Source organism: Pecten maximus, chromosome 18 (assembly GCF_902652985.1).
Source record: "Pecten maximus chromosome 18, xPecMax1.1, whole genome shotgun sequence".
Lineage (NCBI taxonomy): Eukaryota > Metazoa > Mollusca > Bivalvia > Pectinida > Pectinidae > Pecten > Pecten maximus.
In genome coordinates this window covers 11,802,308-11,822,810 of record NC_047032.1, presented here as the reverse complement: position 1 = coordinate 11,822,810, position 20,503 = coordinate 11,802,308, and the positions used below count along the sequence as shown (strand labels likewise).

At 34.4% G+C, this 20,503-nt stretch overlaps 1 protein-coding gene and 1 non-coding gene across 3 annotated transcripts; both read left to right on the top strand.

Annotated features, from left to right (window-relative positions):
• Positions 1-9,496: 9,496 nt before the first annotated feature.
• Positions 9,497-18,854, top strand: LOC117316055 (COX assembly mitochondrial protein homolog). Of its 2 annotated transcripts, XR_004529812.1 has the most exons (5): positions 9,497-9,646; positions 14,058-14,162; positions 15,358-15,448; positions 16,644-17,941; positions 18,067-18,854. XR_004529812.1 is itself a non-coding variant. In XM_033870528.1 (4 exons), the coding sequence occupies exons 1-4, from the start codon at positions 9,514-9,516 to the stop codon at positions 16,759-16,761; spliced, it is 447 nt and encodes a 148-aa protein (XP_033726419.1). In that variant the 5' UTR covers positions 9,497-9,513; the 3' UTR covers positions 16,762-18,854. The 2 variants fall into 2 exon arrangements, 1 of the variants encoding a protein (XP_033726419.1); XM_033870528.1 differs by having other exon boundaries at positions 16,644-18,854.
• Positions 9,966-10,037, top strand: Trnat-agu. The gene has a single exon. It is a non-coding gene; the product is annotated as a tRNA-Thr (tRNA).
• Positions 18,855-20,503: the final 1,649 nt, after the last annotated feature.

Below are 20,503 nucleotides of genomic sequence, written 5' to 3'. Positions count from 1 at the left end.
ATGAAACTTTACTGAGGAAACAATACACTTGACTGGGGATAACATGACACTTTACTGAGGATACATGACACTTTACTGAGGATACATGATACTTTACTGAGGATACACGATACTTTACTGAGGATACATGACACTTTACTGAGGATACATGACACTTAACTGAGGATACACGATACTTTACTGAGGATACATGATACTTTACTGAGGATACATGACACTTTACTGAGGATACATGATACTTTACTGAGGATACATGACACTTTACTGAGGATACATGACACTTTACTGAGGATACATGATACTTTACTGAGGATACACGATACTTTACTGAGGATACATGACACTTTACTGAGGATACATGATACTTTACTGAGGATACATGACACTTAACTGAGGATACATGATACTTTACTGATGATACATGATACTTAACTGAGGATACACGATACTTTACTGAGGATACATGATACTTTACTGAGGATACATGACACTTTACTGAGGATACATGACACTTTACTGAGGATACATGATACTTTACTGAGGATACACGATACTTTACTGAGGATACATGACACTTTACTGAGGAAACGTGATACTTTACTGAGGATACATGACACTTTACTGAGGAAACATGAAACTTTACTGAGGAAACAATACACTTGACTGGGGATAACATGACACTTTACTGAGGATACATGACACTTTACTGAGGATACATGATACTTTACTGAGGATACACGATACTTTACTGAGGATACATGATACTTTACTGAGGATACATGACACTTAACTGAGGATACATGACACTTTACTGAGGATACATGACACGTTACTGAGGATACATGATACTTTACTGAGGATACATGATACTTTACTGAGGATACATGACACTTTACTGAGGATACATGACACTTTACTGAGGATACATGACACTTTACTGAGGATACATGACACTTTACTGAGGATACATGACACTTTACTGAGGATACATGACACTTTACTGAGGATACATGACACTTTACTGAGGATACATGACACTTTACTGAGGATACATATGTGCTAATTAATGTTTGTTTTGAATGTTGTATAAAAATGAACACTGCTCATTGTAGCTAGGGTAAGTTTTGACATTTACGATCGACTTTTTGTTCGAATTTAATCAGCCAAAACGTAACAATATCTAGTTTTAACTTGCACTGGCTATAGTCGAGAATTAATTTCTTGTGTATGTTATTATTTTAAACAAAATAAGTTGGAGAATTCTATATATCACGGTAGATCATGTATCCTCAGTACAGTGTCATGTATCCTCAGTAACGTATCATGTATCCTCAGTAAAGTATCATGTATCCTCAGTAAAGTATCATGTATCCTCAGTAAAGTGTCATGTATCCTCAGTAAAGTGTCATGTATCCTCAGTAAAGTGTCATGTATCCTCAGTAACGTATCATGTATCCTCAGTAAAGTATCATGTATCCTCAGTAAAGTATCATGTATCCTCAGTAAAGTATCATGTATCCTCAGTAAAGTGTCATGTATCCTCAGTAAAGTATCATGTATCCTCAGTAAAGTATCATGTATCCTCAGTAAAGTATCATGTATCCTCAGTAAAGTATCATGTATCCTCAGTACAGTGTCATGTATCCTCAGTAAAGTATCATGTATCCTCAGTACAGTGTCATGTATCCTCAGTAAAGTATCATGTATCCTCAGTAAAGTATCATGTATCCTCAGTACAGTGTCATGTATCCTCAGTAAAGTGTCATGTATCCTCAGTAAAGTATCATGTATCCTCAGTAAAGTATCATGTATCCTCAGTACAGTGTCATGTATCCTCAGTAAAGTGTCATGTATCCTCAGTACAGTGTCATGTATCCTCAGTAAAGTATCATGTATCCTCAGTAAAGTATCATGTATCCTCAGTAAAGTGTCATGTATCCTCAGTACAGTGTCATGTATCCTCAGTAAAGTATCATGTATCCTCAGTAAAGTGTCACGTTTCCTCAGTAAAGTATCATGTATCCAGAGTAAAGTATCATGTATCCTCAGTAAAGTGTCATGTATCCTCAGTAAAGTGTCATGTATCCTCAGTAAAGTGTCACGTTTCCTCAGTAAAGTATCATGTATCCAGAGTAAAGTATCATGTATCCTCAGTAAAGTGTCATGTATCCTCAGTAAAGTATCATGTATCCTCAGTAAAGTATAATGTATCCTCAGTAAAGTGTCATGTATCCTCAGTAAAGTGTCATGTATCCTCAGTAAAGTATCATGTATCCTCAGTAAAGTATCATGTATCCTCAGTAAAGTATCATGTATCCTCAGTAAAGTATAATGTATCCTCAGTAAAGTATCATGTATCCTCAGTAAAGTATCATGTATCCTCAGTAAAGTGTCATGTATCCTCAGTAAAGTATCATGTATCCTCAGTAAAGTGTCATGTATCCTCAGTAAAGTATCATGTATCCTCAGTAAAGTATCATGTATCCTCAGTAAAGTATCATGTATCCTCAGTAAAGTGTCATGTATCCTCAGTTAAGTATCATGTATCCTCAGTAAAGTATAATGTATCCTCAGTAAAGTGTCATGTATCCTCAGTAAAGTATCGTGTATCCTCAGTAAAGTATCGTGTATCCTCAGTAAAGTGTCATGTATCCTCAGTAAAGTGTCATGTATCCTCAGTAAAATATCATGTATCCTCAGTAAAGTGTCATGTATCCTCAGTAAAGTATCATGTATCCTCAGTAAAGTATAATGTATCCTCAGTAAAGTGTCATGTATCCTCAGTAAAGTATCACGTCTCCTCAGTAAAGTGTCACGTTTCCTCAGTAAAGTATCGTGTATCCTCAGTAAAGTGTCATGTATCCTCAGTAAAGTGCCATGTTTCCTCAGTAAAGTATCGTGTATCCTCAGTAAAGTGTCATGTATCCTCAGTAAAGTGTCATGTATCCTCAGTAAAGTGCCATGTATCCCCAGTAAAGTATAATGTATCCTCAGTAAAGTGTCATGTATCCTCAGTAAAGTATATGTATCCTCAGTAAAGTGTCATGTATCCTCAGTAAAGTGCCATGTATCCTCAGTAAAGTGTCACGTTTCCTCAGTAAAGTATCATGTATCCAGAGTAAAGTATCATGTATCCTCAGTAAAGTGTCATGTATCCTCAGTAAAGTATCATGTATCCTCAGTAAAGTATAATGTATCCTCAGGAAAGTGTCATGTATCCTCAGTAAAGTATCGTGTATCCTCAGTAAAGTATCGTGTATCCTCAGTAAAGTATCATGTATCCTCAGTAAAGTGTCATGTTTCCTCAGTAAAGTATCATGTATCCTCAGTAAAGTGTCATGTATCCTCAGTAAAGTATCATGTATCCTCAGTAAAGTATCATGTATCCTCAGTAAAGTATCATGTATCCTCAGTAAAGTATATGTATCCTCAGTAAAGTGTCACGTTTCCTCAGTAAAGTATCGTGTATCCTCAGTAAAGTGTCATGTATCCTCAGTAAAGTGCCATGTTTCCTCAGTAAAGTGTCATGTATCCTCAGTAAAGTGTCATGTATCCTCAGTAAAGTATCATGTATCCTCAGTAAAGTATTATTTATCCTCAGTAAAGTATCATGTATCCTCAGTAAAGTATAATTTATCCTCAGTAAAGTATCATATATCCTCAGTAAAGTATTATATCTTTTCACTAGAATGTAACCAGGTATGATATCGTGCTACAATGCTATAAGGTGGCATTTCGGTGTAATAAACCTCCGTCATTTCCCTGTCATGTGGGAAACCCGTCTTTAATTGGCCTTATTTTGTAAATAGATAAGATACGATAAGATAAATTTTATTACCAGTGCAGGACCTTTTGATCCTCTATACCGGACTCCAAAATATGATTATTACAATAAATAAAATCAATAAATTGTGACAACAGTTCCAATTCCTATATAATTTCACACGTATACATAAAAGTTCCTGATCTTCCCAATGATTATCTAGTCCGTTTTTGAAAGAATTTATTTTGGTGCTAAGACAACATGTTCTTGGAGATCGTTCCATATTCTAACAACGCACAGAACAAAAAAGTGTTTTCTTATATCTAGCCGAGAATGCTGCGGAAATAACTTTTTATCGTGTCCTCTTGTTCCGTGTCTTTGAACCTCTCGCTACAGAGCTTGAGAAAGTCCGCAGGTTTGATATCGCTGATATTGCTAGTCAATTTGTGGACTTCTATCATATCGCCCATCATCCGTCTGAAAGTGAGTGTAGGTAATTTGAGCCTTTTCAGTCTATCGGAATAGGACATGTCCCTAAATCCAGGTAACTGCTTGGTTGCCCTCCGTTGTACAGCTTCAATCATATCAATGTGCTTAACTTTATATGGGTGCCATACAGCATTTCCATATTCGAGATTGACTCTAACTAGAGTCTTGTACAGCAACGGGAAGTTGTATTCATTTAGAAAATTAAAAGACCGTCTTATTAATTCAAACATAGAGTTTGCTTTCTTAACTTGGGTACTTATATGTTCATCGAAAGATAGAGATTGATCTATAATTACTCCAAAACCCCTTTCCTTGTCCACTTCCTGTAATTCTTCATCTTTTACATAATATTTTCGTACATACTTATGCCTGCCAATGCGCATCGATTTGCATTTTTGGGGGTGAAATTGAAGCAGCCATTTATCACTCCAAGCTGACAGGTGATCCAGGTCATCCTGAAGTTTACTTACATCAGCATTTCCCTGTAAGCATCTGAATTACTTGGTGTCGTCCGCAAAGAAATAAACATCTGACTGAATAGTATCTGGTAGGTCATTTATGTAGATGACGAACAATGTTGGTCCGAGGAGTACCGATCCCTGGGGAACTCCGGAGGATACATCGCTCCAGTTGGAATGTTTGCCCTTTAAAGTAACTCTTTGTTTCCTGTTGACAATGAAGCTGGCCGTCCATTTGATAAATGTTTTACTGATTCCATAAGATGACATTTTGCTTAAAAGTCTTTTGTGTGGAACAGTATCGCACGCTTTCTGGAAATCCGTATAATATACCATCGGTCGAATGCCTGCTATCTAATTGTTTAGTGCATTCATCTAAAACTTTCAGATGTTGTAATGACGTGGACCTTCCAGCCATAAATCCGCATTGCTTATTTGAAAAGAACGCGTTTTGTTTCATATATTATGTGATGTGACTTCTTAGCAAAGTTTCTAATGTTTTGCATACAATTGATGTCAAACTAACCGGTCTATAATTCCCGGTCTATAATTCCCTGGTTCGCATTTATCGCCCTTTTTAAAATTTGCTGTTATCTGGGCTTTTTCCAATCATCTGGTACAGTAGTAGTTTCCATCGAAATAGTGAATAACTTTGCCTAAGGTGATGCGATCGTTTCTGTCGTTTTCTTGAGAAATATTGGATGTAATCTATCAATTCCTTGCGACTTATCAATCTTTAATTTCAAAAGTTCTTTTAAAACCAACTCACGAGTTATACACAATGGCTGCATCGGGGAAACGATATGTCTCTATATGGAAGGAGGAGGTTTCTGTTTCTTCATCTGGTTCCGTAACAAACACACTTTTGAATTAAGAATTTAAAATATTCGTCTTTTCCATGTCATTTTGTTCTTTAAGAGAGTGTTTGTTACCAGGTTCTGTATATATATACGTATCTCTAATTTCAATTTTTGTTTTTGACTTCGATCGGATGTATCTCCATATTGCTTTGCGGTTGCTTTTTGCGTGCGCAGTTGATTTTCAAAATCCTTCCTTAATTGTTAATTTCTTTACTTTATTTCTTATTGCACGGTATTCCTTCCTCACTTGCTCGCCACCTGTAACCGTCTTCTTTCCGAGGGGATATTGTTTTCCTTATAATTTCTTTCACAATTGTTGTTTATTTAAGAAATAATTAACGATGATTCGTGTATTATTGCAGGATATACAACGAGGACGAGGATATTTTGCAATTAAATTAATAACGAAGGCCGCAGGCCTGAGTTATTAATTAAAATTGCAAAATATCCGAGTCCGAGTTGTATATCCTGCAACAATACACGAGTCAAAGTTGATTATTTCTATTCTACCATGTACTGTTTAGTTCTGAGATCGACCTCTTTCTGATAGAAAAACAGCAAAGAAACCCCGGGAAAACCTTGTAATTTATTTCTTGAGTATTGCATTATTTGTTGATGAAATATACAGGCAATACAGTACTACGATCAAGAGCATCTATCATATGGCATTGATTTTGAAAATTAAAAAAAAAGGATAAAAAAAAAAGAAAAAAAGTGGGGGCCTCCGTAGGATTCGAACTCGTGTCGTGATAAAAATATATTGAAAGACTAACCCATTTGCCCACTCGGCTATAGTAACTTTTTATGAATCGGGTGAATATTAGATATTTAAAATTGTAACAGCCGTGACTCACGAGCGTGTATTATTGGCACGAGCGTGGGTTATTGGAAAATAATACATGGTTTTTAACCAATCAAAACTGGCGTTACATAGCAAACATGGTAGAATGGAAAATCGTGCTTTTTGTGTGCTGCTTTTGGTATTTTACAGGTACATGCTGTTCCTCAAGTTCCATCAGTTTATTGTAAAATATTTCCCAGCTGTAAATTACATCATTATCTTTGAAATTATTGGTCCAATCAAAAATCTCAATCTCTTCGTACATTTTTGCGAAACCTGCTTTATCGTACAGCTTACTTGGTCGTAAGGGTTTGGCTGTTACACAACAACATATGAAATCAAAGACAAGTGCACAGGGGTCACATTTTCCAAGGGGGCTTTGGTATTCTATGTTCTCAACCATATTCTCCTCATTTGTCAATACGAGATCCAACAAGTTAGGTTTGTTTGTACCTCGCCATCTTGTTTCTATGGTGACATGCTGGTAAAAAAACGAGTCTTTTACGCATTCGATAAATTTGTATTCTAATGATTCGGTACTTTTTTGCATTCGTGTCCTACGTTGTCCAGTTAATTGCAGGATAGTTACAGTCCCCTAACACAAGAATATGCGAATAGTGTTTATTAGATACGTCCCGCAAAAAGGCTCGTAACATTTCGTTATTTTCGCTCATCCCGCTGTTGACCTCTATACTAAACACACTATCATTTCATCTGTGTTGTTTAAAGTAATGCTTATGTTGTGAATGTACGTGACGAGGGCCGTGCGTGACCACTATCATCTTTCACAACACTTACACAAAGATATTCTTCATAATCTGTGTTAAAGACAACTTCCTTACATATAAGATCGTTACTATTATAAAGCGTTAGGCCTCTTCCAGTAGGGATATTCATTGTTTGTTTGTTTGTTTGTTTGTTGTTGTTTTTTTGAAAACATACAAAAAAATTCCTCCAACATTGTATTCCAATTCCTAGACCGCATTTTTGTTTGTTTGTTTGTTTGTTTGTTTGTTTGTTTTTGTTTTTTGTTTTGCTTTAACCTCAGTTATTCCGATAATTTGTGGATGTTATATATTTGTTCGAATCAAAGTTCGTCTAGTTTATTCCTAAGTTGGTCCGCGTTGTGTATAGACATTTTGTATTGTTTTGACTGATCTCCTTTTTCTACGTTCTTGGGTCCTTGTGTGATTTTCACAATTCGCCGTGCCTATGAAGGTTCGCGTACTCTGTATATGAATTCCCCCGATGACTTCTGCTCCTTTTCCTTTGCTTCCTCACCAGTTTCTTTTCCGATCTTCTCTCGTTTGGGGTCATATCGTTGCCTAAGACCTCATCTTTGTTACGAAGATTGCTGATATTGCGGAATAGGTCCTTTTTAATTATTCCTATCTTAAAACTACAATGATAGGTCTCTTCAAAACGCCGTCACCTTCCGGTTTTTTTTTTATATTTCTCTAGTCTTGAAATTTGGGTAACTTCTTCCGCAAGACTCACTTAACAAGCTGAAAATATATCCTTTATTTTCTCTAAATACGTTCTTTTCCTCTCTTTTCCGGATTGGTCGGTTTGGTATGGGATGTCGTAAACCACAATATGTCGTTCTCTGTTCTTCCTCTCCGATAACTCGGACATTACAGTGTCAAGTGTTTGTTTGCGTTCCTCCCTCCTTGCTGTTGTAGTGATTGGGATATTTTCCTGACCCCCCTTTCCTCCTTTACAATCTGTCTCACCCTATCCTCGCTGCATTTGCTATCCATGCACTTTTCCAACTCCGTGATGTGATCTTTTAGTTCCTTAAATATTTCCTTACATTTCTCCTCTATGGTCCTGTCTTCCGAAATGCTCCTTTCCACATTGGGTCGGCATTCGTTACAAAATCAAATGAAGTTGGCTCGGCAAAGAATTTGTACTCATTGTCCTTAATTTTAAGGCATTTTATGCAAAACAGATCCTTGCAACGCCAACATTCTAATCGTTTCAATTTCTCCGATATTGCCGTCTTGCATTTTGAGCACTCGTTTGGATTTTTTTGTTCTTCATCAAGATTCCATTTAATCAGAAACGAAGACTCCGTATTCTTCGATGGATTCGAAACATGCTGTTACAAAGTGTATGTCGCTCTTATTTAGGGGGCCGCGGTGGCCGAGTGGTTAAGGTTTTCCGACACTTTAACACTAGCCCTCCACCTCTGGGTTTCCAGTTCGAAACCTACGTGGGGCAGTTGCCAGGTACTTACCGTAGGTCGGTGGTTCTTACTAATTTTCAACAAAACTATGGCGCAGGAAGGATGTCGTAATTAAATATTTTTTGCCTAGGCAAGATTATTTCTGCCTAGGCAAAAATCGAATATTGCTTAGGCAAACATATTTCAGCCTAGGCAATATTCGATTTATGCTTAGGCAAAACTATTTCTGCCTAGGCAAAAATCGAATTTTGCCTAGGCAGAAATCGAATTTTATCTAGGCAGAAATCGAATTTTGCCTAGGCAATATTTTATTTTTGCCTAGCGTTAGGCAAAATTCGCTTTCTGCCTAGGCAAAAATATTTAATGATAACATCCTTCCCGCGCCATACTGACTTCAATTAAAGGAACTTTCCTATGCATAATTTTAAATTTTCAAAATATGAAATAACCATTTATTGCGTCATATTTAGGAGAAATGGCAAATAAACTCGCCTACATCGATAAGTGTCGCAGTCGCTAAGGGGACGTAACCAACGTAAACCGCATCCCGTATATCTGGGTATGAAATGGTTACTGTATAATAAAATGGTACGACAATACGTATTTTATTATTTTAAGGTGTGCATATATTTTCGTCAGAATCTATTTAATTAGTTTTGGATTGGCCTTAGAAATAAATTATTGTCAAGTGATTACGATCTTTAAAAGGTATATCGAATGCACCGCTGTATCGCTTAACACATACAAAAATAATCAAATATGTCTCTAATATCCGATATGATTATCTTTATGACTTTAGAAGTGCATGTTTGGATAATTTACACTATTTTCTTTCACGAAATAAATTTAATTCATTCGTTTTATACTAACTTTGATTTATTTTTCAATGTCATATGCGACTGGAGAGAAACACGATGGCTGACATTCCCAAACCACCGCCGACGAAAACCCAAGCCGAGAATAACCCCGAAGACATCTTAGAATGGAAACCAAGAACGGATTGGACTGTCTTACCATCAAGTTTTTCCTCGGGACCATTAGGCTTAGGTATGCATTCAGCTATCACAAATTAAAACGGGTCATGCATGGGACGCTCTTGACTTTGACCGGCTTGCGCTGTTTACGTAACACGTAAATATCTGTCACAGTTCAGTGTCATTCAAAGCTGGTGTTGTCAATGTTTGTATAATAAGTGGACTGGACGGGTTAAGGATAAACTTTCTAATCTCTGTAATCCATAAATTCACGCTTAAGACCGAATGTCATTTATTATGTACTAAAACTTCTTGAACCCATTATTCTCCACAATTTCATCATGCACAGGGCTTTACTCATGTAGCGGGACTGGACCGGGTCGATCATCGGTGACCAGGTAGCTCAATTGGTAGAGCATCCGGCTAGTGTTCGGAGGTCCCGGGTTCGAACCCCGGCCTGGCCGCTACATTTTCTCCTCTCCTGTTACACTCATATAGACTAGTACCGTTACTGTATGTATATGAGGTCTTATATAATTAATAGTCCACCTGATTACATTGGTGGATATTACAACAACCTGTCGAAAGTTTCCTGTCGTGTTAACCTCTAATGTTATTGGAGTACCATATGCTAGACAAGCAAAATACTTGGTTCTTATACCCAGTCCTAACCTAAAATGGAACTCCCACATAAACAATATAATTACTAATAAAGCAAATTCCACACTTGGCTTCCTCCGTTGAAATTTAAAGATAAATTTAAAGCATGTGCATACAAACCATTAGTCTGTCAAACCACAGGGGTATGTCTCAAGTCTTATATTAAAAAATAGCCAGAAATACTCATCTTCTATTTTGATTATATATAGGTAGTTCTGGCTCTTTTTTAATATAAGACTAGATCTAGACATGCCACTGTGGTAAAACCCTAGAGTTCGCCTGTCCTGTTTGGGACCCGTACACCCAGGATAATATCAATAAGAATGAAATGGAACACTGTACATGTAGAACTGCTGTCATATATGTATACGTTACATAGTAAACAAAAATGTCCATATATACACATAAAACATCCAGGTAGCACACCACAGTAAGACAGCCTGGCCATGGGCAATTTTTTTGTTAAGCAAATAACTCCTGTATTATGATATGTATAAAAAATGAAAAAATAAATGTACACTATAATTGGTATATCCAGTATGAAGTAGTACATACAGGCTTCACATTTATTAAAACAAAAATCAATAAATTGGTTCCGGATTTTAAATATCCGGATTTTCCGAACGTGTGTTTTTTACAACATATGTCCAAACAAGATTAATTCTGTCTTTGGGATAGAGATATCTATTTATATAAACTTAATTTACAACATATGTCCAAACAGATTAATTCTGTCTTGGGATAGAGATATCTAATTTTAAATAGGTTTCAGAAAAAAAATTGTGTAGAGAATTGTGCCATTTTGGGTCAAATATCATAATATTTTGCAATTTTTGAAAAATTTTTAAGCTGTTACCATGGTATTCACAGCTCTAAAAATCACAGAAAATATCAGTTTACTTATCCTTCAGAGCTCTATTAAAATTGCAAATGTTGTACAGATTTCAAATATATATACTTTATTAGAGGTTATATGTAAGGTTAACTGGCAATGTTTACATATCTAAAGCATGTGCCATATTTTTCAGAATTTGGCATTTTTACTGTACACTGCTACCTTATAAGGGCTGAAAAATGTTATTTTTTGGAAATTGTGCTTAATTATGCTTGATTAAGCTTCATTTTAGTTCATTATTGCTCAAAAATGCATAAAAACAATTTAAAACTTGTTTATTATCAGGCTTGTCATATTAGAGGAATCAAGGGAGGTAACTCGCATATTTACCCATTTTAAGGGTGGATTAATTAAGCATAATGTTAATGAGTCAGTGTAAATTGAAAAGATATTCTATGTTTTATAACAAACCCAAAATAACTTATTGGGTATCTAACAAACCATATAGACTGAATTCTGGTTTGTTTTACCTGATTTATTACCCCGTATCCATGGAAACTATTACAGTAAGTGTTATTTTTTGAAATATTTGGTGAAACCATTATTTTCAATTTATTTATACATTGGTAAGCATGTAATTTCAATTGATGGAGTGTACGGTTGATACAATATTGTCAATTATTGTCACTTCCTTCGGTAAAGCAGAAAAAATAGCATTTTCTGCATAAAATGGGATCAGCGGACACTTTCATATGATCATTGGTACATATCTGAATTACCGGGGTGGAAACAGATGACTGTGATGTCATAGGCATGACATTTTGAAATCTTGGATGTCATGTCATGATTTATCAGTTAGAATATTGCATGTGTTGCTAAGCTGAGGTTTGGAAAGGAATTTGGTTATTTATTATGACACCATTGAGTATTTATGACGTCATAGATACCATCTGATGACGTCATAGTTACTGATGACGTCATGGTAACTATGACGTCATATTACAAGGCTAAATTTGATAGTTGTATAGTATTTTTTGCCTGATTACATGCACAGAGACTCAAAGTACCACATTCAACTCAAAACACAACTTTATTCAAGAGATATACAGAATTATGGGAGTTTTCATCTTTAAAATTACCTCCCCTTATTACTGGATTGGGAGAAAAAGTTGTCAAAATACACCTCTCAGGGAAATCAGCAATACTCGGTGACTATTAAAGATACACAGTAACCCGATATGTCGTTTTGTTCGTCGGAACATATTCTAGACATTCATGGGGTTTTTAGTAAAATTAGAGTTAACAAAAGTGATGTATAAGGTAGCACACCACAGTAAGACAGCCTGGCCATGGGCAATTTTTTTGTTAAGCAAATAACTCCTGTATTATGATATGTATAAAAAATGAAAAAATAAATGTACACTATAATTGGTATATCCAGTATGAAGTAGTACATACAGGCTTCACATTTATTAAAACAAAAATCAATAAATTGGTTCCGGATTTTAAATATCCGGATTTTCCGAACGTGTGTTTACACAGGAAATTTAGTTTCGCCTACAGCGCAAAATGGAAGCCCACAGAAAAGGTAAGATAGCGGAAAAACTTAATTTACAACATATGTCCAAACAAGATTAATTCTGTCTTTGGGATAGAGATATCTAATTTTAAATAGGTTTCAGAAAAAAAATTGTGTAGAGAATTGTGCCATTTTGGGTCAAATATCATAATATTTTGCAATTTTTGAGAATTTTTTAAGCTGTTACCATGGTATTCACAGCTCTAAAAATCACAGAAAATATCAGTTTACTTATCCTTCAGAGCTCTATTAAAATTGCAAATGTTGTACAGATTTCAAATATATATACTTTATTAGAGGTTATATGTAAGGTTAACTGGCAATGTTTACATATCTAAAGCATGTGCCATATTTTTCAGAATTTGGCATTTTTACTGTACACTGCTACCCCAGTGTCTCCGATATGGTGAACCATCTTAAATGGTGATCCCTTGCCGACAGACGTAGAAACACATGTCTATATATATATGTTTGATGTTCAAAATTGTAAACAACCAGGTAGCTATTAGTAAACATACAAGACTATAAATACCAGCAATCAAAGCACGTCCATCAAAATTCCATGCCATTGCAACACTGCAGAACCAAGGTAGGGAAAACAATTGTTCTTTCCCGCTATCAATATCTGATAAGTAGCCATGGTTATATATACCCTGCCCTACTACTGAATCTTTTAAATCTGATCAATGTATACATTCAAAATTAAACCTACACACATATATATATATATATGTATACCATTTAGCTTTCTTGGAATCAACTAAATCTCTTTCTCTCTCATAACATAATCTTCTACTTGTTAAATTAGCATTTAGAATTTAAGAAGAAGAACCATCAGGGTCACAGGAAAATCAGGCCACCTCTGAGCATGAACCATCTTTTAGTTAAATTGATACACAATGTGATTTACTTGAAAAGTTGTACAAATAATCCCAATATGAGATTTAATTTTCATTTAAATGATTTTCACTGTTCTTATATTATCTGCTTTTATTGATGCAATGTCTCATGTAAAGCTATGGTAATAAGTAAAAACTGACTGGGAAAAAGACAACAATGTGCTGTCCATTGTTGTGAAGAGATATATGTCATCCACTGAGTATGAAGTTTCATTACTAATATAAGTAAGTCATAATTATAACTCATCAGAGGTAAAGTGGGCAGAGTCTGCAGACCTTTAATTATCAATAGTTGCATAAGGTGGCGCAATATAGTGTAGGGTGGTGTAGGATGGCACAATGATGCTCTAGGTGGTACTGTTATTGTATGATATCCACAAACAATGACAATTACTAGACAACACAGATATCTTATATCTTATTATAATATTGAAAACTATGTCATTAATATTTTGTTTATTGTTGCATTTTTTGGTTGCTGACGTTTATTTGGTGCTGATCTCCATTTTAGGTGATCCAGAAGACACATCTCTGCGGAAAGTTGAAAAAGAGGTTTTAATTCCCATGGTGATGAGAGACAAAGCATGGATGGAGAAATGTCGTCCGGAAGTAATAGGTAATCCTGAAATTGATCAGTTATAATAATACTCAGAAGTGTATGTAAATTATAAATTCATTATAAAGTTGCCAAGTTTGATACAATGTTATAATATAAGTAATGATGAAATTCAATGTTCCCTGACGTGATAGTTAGGTATGATGTAAGCTTGCAATTGAAGATTGCCTTAAAGTGATGGCTTTAATTACTGTGACATTTTTGATTGAATAATAAGCAAGTCACTCAGCCACAGTTTACCATTATATAGAAATTAAGAACCAATTATCCTTTGATTAATAAAAAGTAATTAGTATATCACATAAAAAATTAATAAGTTATTATAAATTTTTTATCAAATCATAAAATTCATAATCAATTACATCTTCTGTGAATTTCGAATTCTTTCTCGTGTAATTACTCATATGGTCAGAAAAAAATCATTTGTAGAAAGGTAAGACTGGTAGAGTGAATAGGTGTGTTTGTTAACAAGCAGATTATATAATTAGGTATATAATGAAAGTGCAATAAAAATAAAACTGATAGAAATAACAAATGAAATCCTTAAAACATCCAATTAAAATATATTGTAAATTGTGTTTAACTAGTAATTGATCATTATTTTCCTACCAATTTTTATCAATATACTATGACAGCTGACCAGTAACATACCAGGTAATTGGGTAAAGTAAAGTACAGTGACATGCCAAAAGTATTCCGTCACTAAATGTGTCATTCATTGTGATTCAATTAATTTTATGACAATTTTTAATGGAATTTATTGAAATTTCTCTTTAATATAGAGAATTATTTGCTCAATATATCCTCTGAAAATATTTGTTTAATTTTGCTTAACTGATTTTTTAAGAGATATTGCATGGTACATTTTCTTAATTTTAGCAATGGTTATTTTTAGTAGAAATATTTATTGTAGTGATTATCACGTTAAAGAGCATAGCAATGCCTACTAGTGTGTGAAATTTGAAGAAAAACCACCAAAAGAAGCAATATATGTTATAAGAATTCATCAAAAATTTGTAAATATACACAAGATATATATAAAAGAAATGTGACAAATACCTTTGGCACGTCACTGCATCATCAAAAATTTCATTTCTAGATTGAACAATTTGGGGGAAATGAAAATAAAAGAATGGAAGAAGCAGCTTAAAAAGTTTTAACCTTCAGTAACTATTTATTCATCCTCTTTTGCCAGCTTTTGAAAAATGTGCCAAAGCAGAAGAGTTCATGATGATGTTCAGATGTCGAGAAAAAAACAATATAATGCAACGTTGTGTTAAAGCTTGGTAAGTAATAAGATATGTAAGTGATGATTTGGTAGTGATGGAAGTGTTCCACTTATAAATCATGATTATGCTAATATTAGTTCCTATATAATTGGTTTCTATGGAAAGAATTGTGGGTGTACCAATTCATTATTTTGCTAAATTTGTTTGATTCAGTTAAAGTTGTGCTCTAAATTATGGAATAGCAATTCAACCATTAACAGTATAAACAAGAAATATCTTTAAAAAAGATAAACGGCATAGTTTTAATTTTGGTGGTTAATATAATGTACAACTGCTGGTGAAATAAATCAACAAACTAATGCGTTTCAGCACGGATAACAAAATTATATCAGTGTGAATCAGGAATATAATTTTATCAATGTGTCATTTGAAAAGATACATCCACTTATTCAGCTTGCATTCAATCTTAACTTTGTTTCGGTTTTAACTGCATATCTGTGTTTTTCATTTACCGCTACATTGACCAATCACATACTTCATCTTGACCAGTAACGCCACCTGTCGCGTCATATCCGGGGCAAAAATAATATTATACGGCTATGCCAAAAAATATAATTATTTCAGTGAAGACATGTCTATTTGAGAGTGGAAGGGTAGACCAGTTAACAGGACTTAAATTCATAATTACAGGGTTTGCAGAGGGTATTTTATAAATGAATCCCTTTCAGATTAGATGTGGTCGATCGCATCCTGCTGTAAAGATTAAATGGACGTCCTGAAAATAAGTGGGGACCTTTTTTCCATGCTTCAAAAGTGTATGGGGACTTACTCAAACAATGTTTTCCTTAGACCTATAAGGTTATATTAATTGCAACTGGCATCAAGACAAATAATGATCGATCCACTCAGATCTTTAGCTAGCTGAAGAAATGGAAACCGTACACTTAATGGGGACCGTGCTTCAGTGCTGACTCTGAATTAGTTTGGATTCTTGTGTTTCCAAAGACATGTCCATTAACATATGATTGCTATTCTACACCCAGATTTGTAATTTGACCCCTGAAATTTTCTAACTGTAAACAATCAATTAAAATCCCTGCGGACTAACAAAATGTTTAAAATTGAAATGTTAACCAAGGTCATATGAGATGAAACTACTATTGTCAATGTAATCACATTTAATGGTATATAATTGCTTTTTTTTTCCCGATTTCAAGATGTAAATTGTATGACTGATTTATCTATGTCACAGGTTTCAAGATGAAGATTTCAAAGAAGAATGTAAACAGATCTATTTGGACAAACGGAAACATTATCGTAGCACCGGAGAAGGACAAAAACTAAGAAGAGAGGAAATGAAATGGCAGTGATATTTGTTTATGTAGAGGTGCCATGCATATATCTGTATACCATCTCTGTGCATGTCGTGTTTGGTACTGGACATGAAGGATTAAACTTTTACCATGAGGAACAAAGTGAAGTTGGTTTCTGCAGTGATTAATCTACAATTACATTTATAAGGGTCATTTTCCTACAGTTTTGTTAAGACTATATGAGTCCTACTCTGTAAAATTTCAATATTTCCAGAATTCCTGCGGGTCCTGACAAAATTTTGTGAGTCCATGACCCAGGACTTGCATGTAGATTTATCACTGTGTATGGATGGGCCATGCTTATTCCAATGAGTCAGAAGAAACAATTACTTTTCCAAGACAATATCTTGGCTCCTGGCATCTTCATTCTTACTAATGAAACCTCTCTACCAAGTACAAACGAAGGTCATGTCTTGACCATGTCGGACAACCATACATAAGTAATGATGGCATTGATTTCATTCTATCTTCTTCTTTAAGATCACTACTGTGTGCTATTACCATGCAAATCAGTAAGGCTTTTAATATCTCTATACCTGGGTATTGATTGAAGTGTTTAAACATCTCTTTACCTCAGTATTGAGAATTAAGTTTCCAAATATCTCTAGTTTTAAGATACTTTGGTATAGGGAGTTTAAGTGTTTGAATCTCTATACGTGTGTATGTTGGTAGTTTATTTAGAAATTATATATTCTGAACCTAGGTACTGAGAGACAAGTGTTTAAATACCTGGGTATTGAGGGTTAAGCTTGAGATATATCTCTACCTGTTGTATTGAGAGTTAAGTGTTTAAATATTTCTTATATATACCTGGGTATTGAGGGTTAAGCTTAAGATATATCTCTACCTGTTGTATTGAGAGTTAAGTGTTTAAACATTTCTTATATATACCTGGGTATTGAGGGTTAAGCTTAAGATATATCTCTACCTGTTGTATTGAGAGTTAAGTGTTTAAATATTTCTTATATATACCTGGGTATTGAGGGTTAAGCTTAAGATATATCTCTACCTGTTGTATTGAGAGTTAAGTGTTTAAATATTTCTTATATATACCTAGGTATTGAGAGTTAAGCTATAAGATATATATCTCTACCGGAGTATTGAGAGTTAAGCTATAAGATATATATCTCTACCGGAGTATTGAGAGTTAAGCTATAAGATATATATCTCTACCTGAGTATTGAGAGTTTAAGTGTTTAAATATTTCTTATATATACCTGGGTATTGAGGGTTAAGCTTAAGATATATCTCTACCTGTTGTATTGAGAGTTAAGTGTTTAAATATTTCTTATATATACCTAGGTATTGAGAGTTAAGCTATAAGATATATATCTCTACCTGAGTATTGAGAGTTAAGCTATAAGATATATATCTCTACCTGAGTATTGAGAGTTAAGCTATAAGATATATATCTCTACCGGAGTATTGAGAGTTAAGCTATAAGATATATATCTCTACCGGAGTATTGAAAGTTAAGCTATAAGATATATATCTCTACCAGAGTATTGAGAGTTTAAGTGTTTAAATATCTCTTATATATACCTGGGTAGTGAGAGTTAAGTGTTTAAATATCTCTGATGTATATACCTGGGTATTGAGAGTTAAGTGTTTAAATATCTCTGATACAAAAGTGTATATACCTGGGTATTGAGAGTTAAGCTATAAGATATATCTCTACCTGAGTATTCAGAGTTAAGTGTTTGAATCACTTTACCATGCCACTGTATTGGCAGTTTAGTGATTTCGTATCTTGAACCTGGATATTGAGAGTTAAGTTTCTAAATATTTCTATACTTGAGGTAAGTGTTAAATTTTCTCTATACTAGTTTATTTGGAGTTTAGTGCTTAAATGTCTCTATTTCCGGGTATTGAGTTAAGTGTAAATACCTCTGTACCTCGGTATTGATAGTTGAGTGTCTATGTCTACACCTGAGTATTGAGAGCTGAGTGTCGAAATATATCTATACTGGGTATTGAGAGTGAAGTGTTTGAATATCTCTTAATGTTAATATATATAGGTGAATGTGAGATGTGTGTTATGTGATTGTGAGAATATATTGCTAGATTGAAATAAAAATCACTGATCTTAGTCTGTATGTCATCAGTTGTTAATTATTGAAGAAAGACTTTAAGCACTTACCAATTAAGAGGTATAGGAATGTCATCTAATGTGAACTTATTCACATTTTCCCTAGTGTCAAAGTACTGCAGTTGTGTAAAGGATTAAAGATACAAAGATCAAGGACATTTAAAACCAAGTTCAACCAATTATGTGTCATTATTAGCTCACTTGCCCGAAGGGTAAAGGGCTACCATTTTTTTAAATGAATGACCTTGATCTACATTCAAGGTCACAGGGGTCAAATATATCAAAATCTTTAAACAATGATTTTTCAATAGCCAAGAGACTCCCCAGACCTGATATTAGGCCAATAGTATGCTGGAATGAAGGCTTACGAAATTTACTTGAATAAACCTAGCAAGCCTTCTCTGATATTGTGATAAAGTGGTACATTGGTAATCATCATTAGTTAGTATCTGCATATAAATGACCTAAATCAACTTCAGAAGTTGCTCTAGAAGCTGTGAGCTTTTAGGCCCATTGGGCCTCTTGTTCTGGGAGTATCATTTGCTTAAAAAAACAACCTCAAATACAATTTTATCTCGGCAACTAACAGTCAATGTCGCTGCTAGTATTTACAGAAACCTGTCAAGCAATGGTGCTAATTTACGTGGGAATTGAGGTTTTCATGTCTAAGGCAGTTTTAGCTGATCTGTTGCCCAGTGAGCATGTCAGTGCTTCTACACATCCATTGTGAACTTTTTATGTAAGTAAGATTTTTTTTGTGTAACTAAGAGGTCAACAGTTATGGTGAATTCAGCTACTAGCATTGCAGGATGAAGGGCTGCATTCCAAGTTTGTTCAAATGAATGACCTTGACATACTTCAGGTAGGGCACCTGACATCAGATTGTCATGAAATATACATTTGCTGAGGTCATGCTACTAAAAATACTAGAATTTTCAAGGTCCTGAGCTTCAACTGTCATTAACTATAAATTCATTTGTTCACGGGCATCATCACTTATGATGGGATAACATCTCAAAATATGGTTGCAAAAAGTGAGGTCACTGTTACTATAAATAAAATGTTCAATGTCTTTGGCTTTCATCCACATATTATTAAATTATGCATATATATATATGTATGTATGCTGGTACATGTCACTTGTTAACAACCATTGTCTCGTATAGTTCATATTATCTAATATCAATTAATTGTCTGGGTCTCTTTAAATGGAATTATAATGACCCTGGTCCAGCAACTTTTAATCTGTATCTGATCCTCATGAAAATATACCCACAGTTGGTTAAGGTAACATATTGGTTTGCAACATCTACAACTTGTAGCATGCGCTTCATAATACTTCTGGTTAGTTCATGATGTGAAGGGATTAGTTCAAGATGTGAAGGGATTGGTATCATCTGTGATTTCTTGTTAAATGAATGGTTAAACCAGGGAAAAAGCTTTACGGTAATTCAAAAAACAACAAGTCATAAGCAAAATGTTTGAATATTTTATTTGTATGTACGCAATATGCCAGTAAGCATAAAACAAAAGAATTAATGATAATCTCAAAAAGTAAATAAACATACATGAACAAAGATAAAAAAAGTTGTTAAATATGTACAACAATAAATATCACAATTGACAGGATTGGTGTGACTTCACTTGAAA

Bases quoted from the DNA above. Each gene is read 5' to 3' on its own strand.
- LOC117316055 (XM_033870528.1), top strand. From the start codon at position 9,514: ATGGCTGACATTCCCAAACCACCGCCGACGAAAACCCAAGCCGAGAAT. The intron at 14,163-15,357 runs GTAATCCTGAAA...CTCTTTTGCCAG, and splicing joins ATGTCGTCCGGAAGTAATAG to CTTTTGAAAAATGTGCCAAA. The intron at 15,449-16,643 runs GTAAGTAATAAG...TCTATGTCACAG, and splicing joins CAACGTTGTGTTAAAGCTTG to GTTTCAAGATGAAGATTTCA.